The sequence below is a fragment of the Physeter macrocephalus genome, chromosome 11, assembly GCF_002837175.3.
Source record: "Physeter macrocephalus isolate SW-GA chromosome 11, ASM283717v5, whole genome shotgun sequence".
Taxonomy (NCBI): Eukaryota; Metazoa; Chordata; class Mammalia; order Artiodactyla; family Physeteridae; genus Physeter; species Physeter macrocephalus.
In genome coordinates, this window is record NC_041224.1 from 89916152 (window position 1) to 89930430 (window position 14279).

At 46.5% G+C, this 14279-nt stretch overlaps 1 protein-coding gene across 2 annotated transcripts in view; it reads left to right on the forward strand.

The window, feature by feature from the left end:
* The first annotated feature begins 5298 nt into the window (after nucleotides 1-5298).
* SHC4 (SHC adaptor protein 4) overlaps nucleotides 5299-14279 on the forward strand; it is a 131592-nt gene continuing 122611 nt past the window's right edge. For both annotated transcript variants that reach the window (XM_028495359.1, XM_024117509.2), the window contains exon 1: nucleotides 5299-6131. In XM_028495359.1, the coding sequence (XP_028351160.1) occupies nucleotides 5547-6131 (585 nt within the window). In that variant the 5' untranslated portion in view covers nucleotides 5299-5546. The remainder of the gene's footprint in view (nucleotides 6132-14279) is intronic.

The following is a 14279-nucleotide window of genomic DNA, read 5'->3' on the forward strand; positions in this document are numbered from 1 at the left end:
TGTGTGTGTGTGTGTGTGTGTGTGTGTGTGTGTGTGTGTGTGTGTGCAACATGGTGCATGTGCATACAGAAAAAAGGGGAAATAGGCCCCGTTGACCAAAGACGTTTTTATTCTATGCTAGCTTTAAATTCTATTTAGGTAGAAGGTCTTCTGAAAATATTACTATGGCAGAGATACTATTTTCTATCACCATATCCATTCTCCTCTCCTTCCCCAGTAACAGACTATGATTTTATGTGCAGTAGCCATGCACCCAGACAAAAGACTTCTTCATTCTCAGATAAAGAAGACTTCATTTTCTCTTACAGCTAGTTGCAGCCATGTGACTAAGCTCTGGCTAATGTGATGTAAGTGGAACATTGTGTTGGGCTTCTAGGATGTTTCTTTAAAGAGAGTGGGTATGTCCTTCTTTGTCCTTTCATCCATTTTGCTGCCTGGAGTGGAGATGAAATAGCTGGAGCTCTATCTGCCATTTTGGACTATGAGGAAAAGAGATATACTTTAAGGATGGCCAAGAGCTGACACTGTCCTTGGACTTCCCACCTCCAGGGAAATAAATTTTTTGTTCAAGCCACTCTTCTTTAGGATTTTTGTGTTATTTTCAACTGAACCTGACCCTAAGTAACTCATCTATTTTTCGTCTGCATGATATCTGCCTCTACATAGCACTTTCAGGTACGTTATCTCATTTTCAACAGATGGGAAAATATCCATTTTCCTGTGCTGTTTCTAGCTGGCCCTGGTTCCATGAGAGCCAGTGAGGGCCAACAGCAACCATCAGAGAGCTATTTACCTACCAAAGTTGAAGACTGTGGGAAAACTGGAAACATTTGGTTCAAGAGGCAAAAAGAAGATGTTGCTTTCAGAGTTAATGACGACTCTGGGGAAAACTCTGCCTCCGTTTTTCAAAGCTAGGCCTTGACTCTCGGAGACTCAACCCTTGTTCACTACCTCACTACCCCATTTTTAAAAGGGTATTGGTCTGGGGCTTCCCTGATGGTGCAGTGGTTAAGAATTCACCTGCCAATGCAGGGGACACGGGTTCGAGCCCTGGTCCGGGAAGATCCCACATGCCACGGAGCAACTAAGCCCGTGCACCACAACTACTGAGCCCTCATGCAGCAACTACTGAAGCCTGCGCGCCTAGAGCCTGTGCTCCACAACAAGAGAAGCCACCGCAATGAGAAGCCATTGCAATGAGAAGCCCGCGCACTGCAACAAAGAGTAGCCCCCACTTGCTGCAACTAGAGAAAGCCCATGCGCAGTAATGAAGACCCAAGGCAGACAAAAATAAATTTCTTAAAAACAGGGTATTTGGTCTCTGCCAAGAGCTTTTTATGAATATTGTCTTGTGGAAAATTTTTTTCCTGAAATAGAGCTTTAGCAGTGTTTTCATTCCTCACTGATGGGCTGTTAGACTCATCCTCGGTGAAAATTCTTCAGGAGTAGGTATTGCCCAGTGACTGTTCTTCAGGAGTAGGTCTGCTTTGTGATGGACATGGTATCGGTGGCTGGAGTAGGATTCCTAGCCTCTGGTGCCACCTGCTCCACTTTGTTCCAAAGTAGCAATTGGCCCACCATCTCCCAGAGTTATTTTTGTCTTGTTCTATCTCCACCTCCCTATACTCTCTAGCACACCCTTCCTCCACCCCAAATCCCATATTGGGTTCTCTTCCAAACCTGGGCAGGCATCTTTGCCCAGGTCCCCTTCTCCTCCACTCCTCTAGGAAATCCTAGCAGGACCTGGCTAATTCTATCATGGCCCAGCCTGACCCAGCACTTCCTTGAAACTGCCTGTTCCACCCAAGTAGCCCAGCCAGGGCAGGCTGTCCCTTAAACTGACACTTTGATTCACAACAGGCTCCCTTGGAGGGGGACAGTGTGTCTCAAAGCAGAGGAGGCATACACAGTGGTCTAAGCAGAACCCTGCTTTCCAAGGGCAGTGATGAGAGGGGTTAATGTACTCTGATGATTTAATGACAATAATGGTTTTTCTTATCTATTATTCACATTTTTACTCCTAACAGCCCTGTGAGGTATTTCAGGCGAATTTTATAGATATGATCTCCAAAGAGGAGAGGGGAGCAAAACTGACATTTAGTGAGCACCAAGTGTGAGTAGTTAGGTCCTTGCACACACTGGCTGTTACCCTTCCCAGCAGGGAAGGGTAAGTGCCTGAAGTGAGTCAGCGCTCAGTTCTACACAAGACCCACAATGGGGCTTGCACAAGCCAGTAAGCCGCAGCGACTTACTATAAACTCGGAGCCTTGACTGTGTCTTCTGTAGTGTGGAGATGACAGGCCTGGGGTCTAGACTTGAGCTCTCTGGTGTCCTGGGCGGCAGCGGAGTACAGTGGCTACCAGCACAGGCTCTGCAGCCAGGCTGAGCTGCTGGAGGGATCCTGGCCTCATTGTTCAACAGCCAGGGGACCTTGCCCAAGTCACTGAACTTGCTCTGAGCCTATATTCCACGTCGGTAAGGCGGTGATGAAAATTGTGCCGGCCTCTGACATCTGTTATAATGATTGAATGTGAGTGCAGGTAAACTGTCTTTTGTTCCATCATTAGTAGCTCTTGTTAATATTATTTTCATCATTACTAACTGAAGAGGACGTTCTAACATCCTGGGAGAAAGGAAGCCATCGGCCTTGCCCACCCACCCACCTGGAATGGAGATCTTACTCAGTTAATGAGCCTGCTCTGGGGCTGTTGGGGTAGTTTTTCAGCTTCCGTCTTTGGGCTGAGAGCTGCCCGGCCGGACTGGCTGGGCCTCTGAGGCTGTTCCCCGCTCCCCAGTTGCAGATCTGGTTTCTCTCACCCTCATAAAAGGCCCCGGCAGAGATGCCTACCAGAGCCAAGATCTCCAGGGTCCCTAGGGACAGGGAAGCAGCCCACGGTGGCCATGGCTGCTTTCTTATCTTACCTGGTCCCACTTGGTTCCCCTCCCTCTCCTCCCCAGCCCTTCTAGGATTCATTCCTCCTGAGGGACGGGGGCTGGTCTGAGCCCCTGGAGTGTGGCCGGCACAGTGCCTGCCTGGGTGAGCAGGCCCCCTGGGCACCCCGTCCTCCAGGCATGAAGACCTCAGCCAGGACTCACATAAGCCAGGCGGGCTCCTGTTTATCCTTCCTTCTCCAGGCCCACACGAGTGTTAGGAAATTGTTTCTTTGAACAGTGTTGGCTTTCTCAGCTTCTCCTACTTTGTGCTAATTTTTCTTTGTAGTTGCCTTGGATGGTGTAGACTCTACTCTGTAGGGGGTAAGAGTGCCAGCTTCAGGGGCAGGCAGCCCAAGTTCCAATGGCCTTTCTTTACACTGCCAGTCATGTGCTTGGTGAGGCAGGCACTGTGTGAGGCATGGTGCCAAGTGCCTTAGAGGGATTAGGATTATCTCATGAGCCCTTATAACATCTCCATTAGGTGGCTGCTCCTAACAGGTGAGGGCATTCAGGCACAGAGAGGTAAAGTAACTTTCTCAAGGCAGCACAGCATGGGGTCTGTGACACCAAGGAAGGGACCCTTGTGAGAGAAGGAGAGAGGCAGGGAGGAAAGAAAATGAGGAAGCTTACTTCACAGTCCTGCCCAGAGCCTGTCTCCTCAGCCCCAGGGATGTGGAGTCCAACTGGCTTAGCCACTCTCTTCAGTTTTGCCAGGAGGAGGGTTGTGAGGGTAGAGAGGGGAGGTCAGTGAGCATTGACGGGAAGATTTATGAAGATGCAAAAAAGGCTTTCCCAGGGAAAAACCATCCTAACAGTTTTGGCAGGCGGGCTGTGAAAAGGTGCAGAATTTCTGTGGGGGAGCAGGAAGCCAGCAAGGATGCCTTTTCAGCTGCTTACAAGTAACCGTTTAATTCAGAACCTGTGTTTGGATCTCAAGGGAACTCATGCCACCAAAGTCATAAATACACGTGAGCCTACCGCAGCCTTGTGGGCAATAAGACAGTGAAGGTGGCATCCCTGATTCCCGTGGCTGCTGGTTTGTTTTAATTTTTGGATTAATGTTCAGTTTCAGATGCAAGAGCCTTGGCCCACCAAGAAATGTAACCTTCAGCCGAGATTTTCTTGTCTCTTCTGATATGTGATTTCACATCCTCTCAGTGCTTCAGCAGTTTCCTCTTTTCCATTCCTAAAAGAACCAGCATTTCCCTTTCTCAGCTCCCTTCCTGGCTTCCTGTGTGCTAAGCCTCTTGCAGTTGTCATCATGTCTTCAGAATGCATTTGATAGGTACAGGAAGTTGCACCAGACGGGAGATGGAACCAGCAATCAATAAAAAAAGAACTATGTTTCTAAGAAAAATGCATCACGTCTTCCCCCGGGAGTTGTGTACCATATGTCCTAATATCCGTGGAACAATGGGTCTAATTTTTAGCTCTTCTGCTTGGCTTTCCCAGCCATCTCAACAAAAAAGAAAATGGACCTTTTAACCTGCTGCCCAGCTTGCAGATGATTTACACTAAAGATTGCCTTTCCCTTTAACCCTTTCCTCAGATATCACAAAATAAAATCTCTCCTTTCTCTCCCTCCAGCTTTATTTCTCCTGGCTACTAGTTTAGTATATTTATGGTGCATGAGTCATCAAGCTGCCGCCTGATTGGATAAAAACCAAGCACTCCTGAGACCATCAGTCAATTACAGCTATTCTCAGCTTCATTCACTGATTTATTAGCTTGCACACACAGAGAGAAATTCATTCAGCAAAGTTCATTCATAAAAATTTCAACACTCTGTGTATCATCCTGCACATCTCAGCCTTCTGTTGCGGATAGGCTCCTGAAAGAAGCTCTCAGGGGAGTCGGGGAGGGAGGGAAGCTCGGAGCCAGGGTGGGCAGGCTGGAAGGGGATCTAAGGAACACGGAGGGATCACAAGTCCCTGAAATAATGCGGAGCAGCGCCTGTCACTAGCACTCCTGGCTTGTGGCCCAGAAGGGATGCATGACAAGATCTTCCAAGAGAGGGCAGCCATTAGAAGAAACGAACCCAGGCACAAGGGCCTTTGGCCCACATATACATTTTCTTTTCTCCTTTTTAAAAAAATGAGCAATCACTGGAACAAGTAAAGGGTTAATGAGCCAGACATTGCCCCGCCCTGTGGGAACCGGAGGGAGCAGGTTTGAAAGTTCCTGTGTGCAGAAGGGGCGGCTGGGGGGTAGGGGGCGTTAAATATTTCTGCAAGGCTCCCGCACCGCCAGCGATGCGGCGGGACCGGCTGGCCGGGCGCGCGGCCCCGCTCCGTGCCTAAGAGTTGGCCGTGAGCGGCTACCGCCGCCGCCGCGAGCCTGGGTCCAGGCTTTCCCAGCAAGGAATCCGAGGCGAGAACACCGGGTGCCGCCGCTGGGCCAGGGAGGGACTGAAATCAGCTGGGAAGGCGTTTTCCCCTGGGCTGTTACCCTCGAGGACCCGGAGCCGAGGCGGGCGAGGGCGAGAACGGAGTTGGAGAGGTGGCAGCCGCCAAGTTGCACGGGGCGTTGAGGCATTTGCTTTCCGCACTGTTTATCTAGCAGACGACGAGGCAATTTATGCAACAGTATCCTGTTTCAGCACTGCCAAGGCTATGCGAGAACGCGGTCCGGACAGCCTGGCAGGACTCGTGCTGTATGTAGGACTCTTCAGGCACCCCGGGATGCTGCACAGGGCCAAGTATAGCCGCTTTCGGAACGAGTCCATCACGTCCTTGGACGAAGGCAGCCCCGGAGGCTCGGCGGGGAACAAGGGCTCGCCGCAGCCTCCCTACCCCGCCCTGGCACCTCACCTGCCGGCTGAAGATGCCACCTTGGCGTCCCAGGAGAGCCCCACCCCACTATGCACCTTGATCCCTCGCATGGCCAGCGTAAAGCTGGCCAACCCAGCCACCTTGCTGAGTCTGAAAAACTTTTGCTTGGGTACCAAAGAGGTACCTCGACTCAAGCTCCAGGAAAGCCAAGACCCGGCTCCCAGCAGCCCGGCTTCCCCTGAAACCAGTCTGAATAGGGCCATGCCGGCACCTCCGCCTCAGCGGGACGCCCTGGGGCACAGGGCGACCTCTTTAACTCCTGAAGCCTGTCCCCTTCCCAGCCCTGGGGAGCCAACCCCCGGGAGCAGGCAGGACAAGCACTCTTTGCAGCACCTGTTGGGGATGGGCATGAACTACTATGTGAGGGTAAGTCCATTTTCCTCTCTGCACTCCTTCTACAAGGGGCACCTTCTCTGCTTTCTGAAAGGGGCTGCACATCACCTGGCCGGGTTCTAGGTTTGGATAAGACATTGTGTAGCTGGAGGGAGGGCAGGAGGGAGGCTGAGCTTATAGGTTTCCCTACAGATATCTGGCCTGTATTGGAGTCACACAACTTTTGGCTCAGGGGCATGAACTGGTGTTCATGAACTAACTCATAGGTAGTTGCCAGGTGTAGGGGCAACTTCTCATAGAGACAGCTGAGATGTCCCCACCGGACGGATCATTCTGGCCAAGAAGACTCAAGAATTTCAAATCTAATTAGTGATTGAGACCCCATAAATTTTACTGGCCACTGTGTTTCAGTAGAGATTTTTGTGCTAGAGGAATACATGGTGTGTAAGGGACTTGTATTATTTCTGAATATCTAATTCAGCATTTAACAAACACTTCTCAGAACATGGCTGAGCTTCTAGCCTTGTGCTAGGAGCTAGTCTTAGGTCTTCGGTGCACATTTTTTGTCTTTGTTGTCTACGCTGTGCCCACTGGTCCTTGCCCATGAGCTATGTGCAACATCAAGGTCTTTACTGGCCTTGCATCTGCCCTTTTCCATTCCAGATCTGGGTAAAAGAAGGATAGAAGATTTGGCCTCTGCCCTTCTAGAGGTCACATTTCAATCGGGGAGACCAACAAATGCATGTGGAATAATAAGAGGACAATATTTAGCAATATATATCTGGTGTGAGAATGCTGAGGGAATTCCGATAAAGGGAAAGGTTGTTGTGGTCCGGGATTCATTCATATGGGAAACCTTCAGGAAAAGGTGCATCTTGGAAGAGCTATCAGATTTTTATTGGCAGAAAGGGGGAGACTCCTGGCAGGGCAAGAATATGAGCAAAGTCCAAATGGCAGGTATCACTGTGGTGGCTGCAGGAGAGCATCATACTGGGCTTAACTGGAGAAGAGAGGGGATGCTGGAGGGTAGTGGGTGATAGAGAGTATGTCTGACATAGTTGATGCTCAAACAAATTTGAGTCAAACACAGATCTCGGGTAGCTTGGAGAGGAGGGAGCAGCTGACCAAAGCTCTTAATGCCAGATGGGGAGTTTGTAAACACTCTGATTCACAAACAGAAACCATCATAGGTTTGTAGGCCAACTATAACTTGATGAAAGTGGTTTCAAAAAGATCAGTCTGTGAATTTATTTTAGAAGGACTGAAGCAAGGAAAAATTAGAGATTTGGAGGCCAATAAGAAAGATACTCTGGGAGTTTAGGCACCAGGGGATGGGAACATTGATTAAGGTGAAGATGAGAGAAAGGAGATGAATGTAAGAGCCTCTGTGAGAAGCCTCAACAGTCTTGGGTGACTGAGCAGATCACTTCAGATCATAATACACATAACAGAATGGTGAACATTTATTAAGCAGTGGGTAGATTGCTGAGTGTGTTATTGCTATTTATAGAGGTTGTGGATGATTATTGATAAAGGAGTTGTGAGGAATGAAAAATAACTTCAAATGTTAGCCTCAGAATGGGATTGGTGATGTCAGTGATAGAAACAGAATGAGTTGGGAAGGGGGTCATGCTAAGTTTGCTTTTGACATGTTATGTTTAAAGGGATGATATCTAAGTGGTACTAATTTGTAGGTAGCAGTTGTATAAGACTAGCATTCAGGTGAGAAGTCTGATCTGAAAGTAGACATTTAAGAGATAGGCCAATAACTGTATCACACACAGGCAGTTAAGATCTCAAAGAAGGCCAGATAATGAACACTGGAAGGGTTACATTGAGAGCAGGCTAGGCAGCCTAGGTAAACTGATAACAAAAATCTCCAAGGAAGATAAATTTATGGGACACTCAGCTCTTACCCTCCCTCACAGTGACACAGCTCAAAATGGAAATAGTTACAAGTATCTACTAAAAGTTCGTGGGCAATTCTCATTGGTCAAGCTTAAGCATCTGCCAGGCTCTGATGGAAAAATGTGACTCTCCAAACCCATACTTGGCATCTGCCTTCTCATCACCTAGACATCCTCTACCGTCTGCCTTGCCTTTCCTTCCCTCTTGTACTTCCTTCCACCTCGCCACACCCACACACCTGTACAATTTTAAATGTGAAAGAGTTGCTGTGTGATCTCCATTTTCCTTAGAGAGTGTCACCACTGGCATTTTAGATTTTTAATGAGGATGCCGACTGTCTTTTCCTGGCAATGATGACTGACCCCAGGAAAAGTGCTGACCCCATGATCCACGTGAATCATACTATGTTGCCAATAGACAGTGACGTGACACCAGTTAACACCTCTTTTAGGAAGTCAAAATACATGGAAAAGCCTACTTTATTAATTCTTATAAAACCCTACTGTGAAAGATGGAAGGAACTCAGAAGTTATCAAGTTCAGTGCCTCTATGGGGAAACTGAAGTCCAGAGAAGTGAAATTTTTTAAGGCCACATAGGTGTGAGTCAAAAGGAGAGTTAACACTAGAACCCAATTGCCCCGTGTGCCAGTCTTTGCTCTTTTCACCACAGGTTTTCATCCTGTTTGAGATCCTTCTCAGAATTCTTTTAGGTGTGATGTGAACCAATTTTAAAAGACAAAATGCCAACCTATTAATTTACCGTGAAAAATATTGTGCCAAGTAAACCAAAATTGTGATCCCATCTGTAGGAAAATGCACATAGAAAGATTTAAATCAAAGGTTTCTTGGTGATGATGGAATCAGAGCAGAGAAGCGAGAGAGACATTCTTTTTTATTTTTTATTTTTTTGCGGTACGCGGGCCTCTCACTGTTGTGGCCTCTCCCGTTGCGGAGCACAGGCTCCGGACGCGCAGGCTCAGCGGCCACAGCTCACGGGCCCAGCCGCTCCGCGGCATGTGGGACCCTCCCGGACCGGGGCGCGAACCCGTGTCCCTTGCATCGGCAGGCGGACTCTCAACCACTGTGCCACCAGGGAAGCCCAACATTCTTTTTTAAAAAATTTATTTTATAAAGGTAGCACTTGTTCATAACATTATATGTTTCATGTGTACAACAGTATATTTCTACTTCTGTATACACTACAGGGTGCTCACCATCAAAAGTTTAGTTTCCATCCATCACCATACAGTTGACCCCTTTACCCATTTTGCCACCTGCCCCTCTCCCTCTGATAACCTGTACTATGTTCTCTGTATCTACATGTTTTGCTTTGTTTATTTTTGTTTTTTATATTTCACATATGAATGAAATCATATGATATTTGCCTTCTCTGTCTGACTTATTTCACTTAGCATAATACTCTTAAGGTCCATCCACATTGTTGCAAACAGCAAGATTTCATTCTTTTTTTTTATGGCTAATATTCCAGTGTGTGTGTGTGTGTGTGTGTGTGTGTGTCTGTGTGTGTATATGTATATATATATATATATATATATATATATATATATATATATATGCGCCACATCTTCTTTATCCACTCATCCATTGATGGGCATTGAGGTTGCTTCCATACCTTGGCTGATATAAACAATGCTGTGATGAACATCGCGGTGCATATATCTTTTTGAGTTAGTGTTTTGAATTCTTTGGATAAATACCCAGAAGTGACGTTTCTAGATCATATAGTAGTTCTATTTTTAAATTTTTTAGGAACTTCCATACTGTTCTCCATAGTGGCTGTACCAATTTACATTCCCACCAACATTGTTTGAGGGTTCCCTTTTCTCCACACCCTCTCCAGCATTTATTGTTTGTAGATTTTTTGATGATGGCTATTCTGACTGGTATGAGGTGATAGAGATATTCTTGATGGCTAGTGGACATAGGGGCAACTCTTTTAGGCAAAAGGCAGCCAGATATTCTACTCTCTTATCCACATCATGTGACTGCTCCTCTCTTTGCCCAAATTTATTTTATTCATTCTCTCATCTATTGAGAAAATATGTACTGTGAACCAATAATGTGACAAGAACTGTTCCAGGCCTTGGGCATACATCAGTGAATTAAGAGACCAGGTCGGAGCCCTCATGGAACTTACATTCCAGTGAGGGAAGTTGAGCCATGATTGAATAAACAAGCAAATATAATATGTCACATGTAATAAGTGCTAGGGAGCAATAAAGCAGGGGAAATAAGAAAGGCAGTTATTGGGTAGAGATGGAGGATACTGTATTCTTTCTGTGTAAAAAAATGGCATAGTTAGAGCTACTTTTAAGTTTGTCTTGCATCTTTTATCTTCACATTAGGGACTTAATTTGCCATCTACTCTAAGTTAGAGTTGACTTTGGATTAAATATCCTTTTTAAAAGGACTCTTCTTTTGGTCTTATGATGTAGAATCCATTTTACAGCTGAGAATACTTGATGAATCCTGAGCACTTTCTTTTAAGCTCAGAACTTGAACCCCCTGAAGGTCTCTCAAGGAAGGTGGGCTAGCAAACCATTCTTTGAGAGATATCAAGTTAGAAATGGACAGCCAGACTGGGTCTGGGCAAAGTAGTGAGGTGGGTGAAGTCTGTTAAAGGTGGCCAAATGGTGACATTTGTTCCCACCATAAGATTAAGTTTCATTTCTTTATGAGGTCTTCCCAAGTCACTTCATCTAGCAAGAAACATTCATGTGGAGGTCTCCCAGGTGCTCAACGTGGTCTGTGCATGGTGAGCGTGGAAAATATACAACATGACCAGTGCTCGTGTGTCTAAAATGAGAGGACTGGTCTGTGTGGCCTTTAAGGTGCCCCCATCACCAGCATTTTTCTTCTTCTTCCAGTTTTATTGAGATATAATTGACATACAGCACTGTAATGTTAAGGTGTACAGTATCATGATCTGACTTACATACATCATGAAATGATCACCACAGTAAGTTTAGTGAACATCCGTCACCTCACATAGATACAAAATAAAAGAAAAGGAAAGAAATACTTTTTCCTTGTGATGAGAAGTCATAGGATTTACTCTCTTAACCACTTTCATACATAATGTACCATCACCAGCATTTAAAGGTACTAAAGCTCCTTTCTCCACATGGGAGGTATTTAAATGTTAGTTTCCTTTCCCACACCCTGTCCATAGATTGACTACAAATTAATTCAAAGACTAAATAAAGTAGAGGCAAAGAAACTAACCTGGATAGAACTGCCACAGGTAAGCACAGTAGCTCTCACAATAACCCTCTGAGGAAGGCTGTTTTCTCCAGGTGGGGGCACAAAGACCCCAAGAGTTTGTCGTCTACCCTACACTTTACCCCTTACGTAAGTAGCAGACTGAGAATTCAAATCCAGGTTTGTCTCACTCCAGTGCTTGTCTTCTTCCCACCCTCTCCCCTTACCTCTGAGCAAGTCAGGCAGTCCTGCAGGTTCGTAAATGGAGTAGCACAGATGAAGGACCACGCTGGGCAGGAGAACTTTATTATAGGACCAACCCATAGAATTTGTCCGCTTGCATTCATTTGCATGATTTCAGTCTCCTCACTTCAGCCTCACCCAGCCCAACGGTTTCCCCAGACTGTATTAGTGTCCTAGGGCTGTTGTAACAAGTATCACAAACTGAGTGACTTATAACCAGAGGCATTTATTCTCTCTCAGTTCTGGAGGCTAGAAGTCTGAAATCAAGCTATCGGCAGGACACGATCTCTCTGAAGGCTCTCAGAGAGGATCCTTCATTGCCTCTTCTAGCTTCTGGGGGCTGCTCGCAATCCTTGGCATTCCTTGGCTTATAGATGCATGGCTCCAGTCTCCGCCTTCATCTTCACATGGCTTTCTCTCCTGTGTGTCCAAGGACACCAGTCATTAGATTAGGGCTCACACTACTCCATTATGACTTCATCTTAACTTGATTATATCTGCAAAGGCTCAACTTTCAAATAAGGCCCCATTCATAGGTTCTGGGGGGTTAAGACTTCACCTTATCTTTTCGAGCAATGCAATTCAACCCTTAACTGTCCCCAAGTACATTTACTGCAATGTGTTTGTCCACAGAGACTTTCTTGGGTATTGGGCTCCTCAGCTTTGTGTGCAAATATGATCTTTTTAACTTCCTTTGTAAATCTCACGGTATAGTCTCACCATCCTGAAGCTGTAGACTAGTATTGTCTACTGTCTATTGTCTACAATAGATGTGGTCGACGGTACCACAATGTTCTGTCTGCCCCAAGTGTCTTTTCTGCAGGAGAGCACTGGTCTAGGAATTATGAGATCTGGGTTAAAGTAATGGCTCTGACACTAGCCAGCTGTGTGACCTGGGATGAGTCATTTCACCTCCTCATTTTCTCATATTTAAAACAAGAGTTTGAATAGAATGCTGCCTAAGATCCTGAGACCCCAGGTCTCCTTTCCCACTGGTCTGAAATCTCCTTGTGTTAGGATCTCTTTTCTGAAGGAAATAACTTTTCACATCTTTGTCTTAATAGAGAAGAGATGGAATGTCCTTAGCACCCTCTTACTAACACTGAGCTGGCTTCACCAGTAAAGCAGAAACATTGCACTGGCATGGGTGCAGGTGGTCAAAATTTTAGAGAGATGGTGAGATGGGAGTCACATGGAACAGCATCCAAGTGTGGGATTCCAGGGAGGAGCGGAGGGCGGACTGGTCCAGGGGGCAGGCCAGGGTGAATGATGGTGGATGGCACTCTTGGGACCGTGGCCTAGCTCACGTGGTCTTGCTGGCCGGGTCATGCTGGGGCTTGGTGTCCAGTCTGAGGTCTGTAGGAACAGCAGGAGTTAACCCTTCTCTGTTCTCTCTGGACAAAAGTGATAAGAGAAAAAGGCCCTGCCACATACATAGAGAGTCTAGTAACTCTAACCTTGAAAGAGGAAGATTTCTTTTTTTTTTTTTTTTGTGGTATGCGGGCCTCCCTCTGCTGCGGCCTCTCCCGTTGCGGAGCACAGGCTCCGGACACGCAGGCTCAGTGGCCATGGCTCACGGGCCCAGCCGCTCGGCGGCATGTGGGATCCTCCCAGACCGGGGCGCGAAGCCGGTTCCCCTGCATCGGCAGGCGGACGCGCAACCACTGCGCCACCAGGGAAGCCCGAAAGAGGAAGATTTCTAACCCTGGGAAACCCTTGAAGAGACTGTCCCATGGTTTATGCAAAATAAAGGCAGACCTTGGTGGTGTGGATCAGGTGCCCACAGCTAATGGAGGTGCTTTCTGCCTCTGCTAGTTTCCCTTTTTTCAAAGTTATTGGTGGTCAAAAGAGACGTAATACGGGTGGGAGGAAATAATTCCAGCTAAAACTGACAATTTGGCATGGAGGTTATTATATTTCTTTCTTGAAGTAGATGAAGAAATAGATTCTTCTAGAACTGAGGAAAATCCTGGTAGGTTTGACCTGTTGTTCCTATTCTCTTTAAACTCTCACACATCCCTTGATCTGACCAGTCCTTGACCACCCCTGACCACTAGAGCATTAATTGGAATACAGAGTTTCAGAGATCACCAGGTCCAAAACCTTCATTTTGCAGTTGAGGAGAGAGGCTCAGAGATGTGAAGTGACTTGCCCCACGCCACACAACAACTTAGTGGTGGAGCCCAGACAAGAGCTCCCAGTTCTGTCTACAACACTCTTTTTTTTTTTCTATTGAAGTATAGTTGATTTATAATGTCGTGTTAGTTTCAGGTGTACAGCACAGTGATTCAGTTATACATACATATATATGTGTGTGTGTGTATATATATATATATGTATGTCTAACTGATATATATATTCTTTTTCAAATTCTTTTCCCTTGTAGGTTATCACAAAATATTGAGTATAGTTCTCTGTGCTATACAGTAAGTCCTTGTTGGTTGTCTCTTTTATATATTGCAGTGTGTATGTCCAACACTCTATTTTCGGCCCCTATCTTGCTTCACCTTCCCTCACTCCCCAGAGTAAATGCACTATGTCAAACATGTCTACTTGATTGAAATGTTGAGCGTATGTGTTTTTTTAAACACCAGAATAAAAACTTTTTTTCTAATAGGAAAACTGTTCTTAAAAAGCAGTGAGGGGCTTCCCTGGTGGCGCAGTGGTTGAGAGTCCGCCGCCGAAGCAGGGAACACGGGTTCGTGCCCCGGTCCGGGAAGATCCCACATGCCGCGGAGCGGCTGGGCCCGTGAGCCATGGCCGCTGAGCCTGTGCGTCCGGAGCCTGTGCTCCGCAACGGGAGAGGCC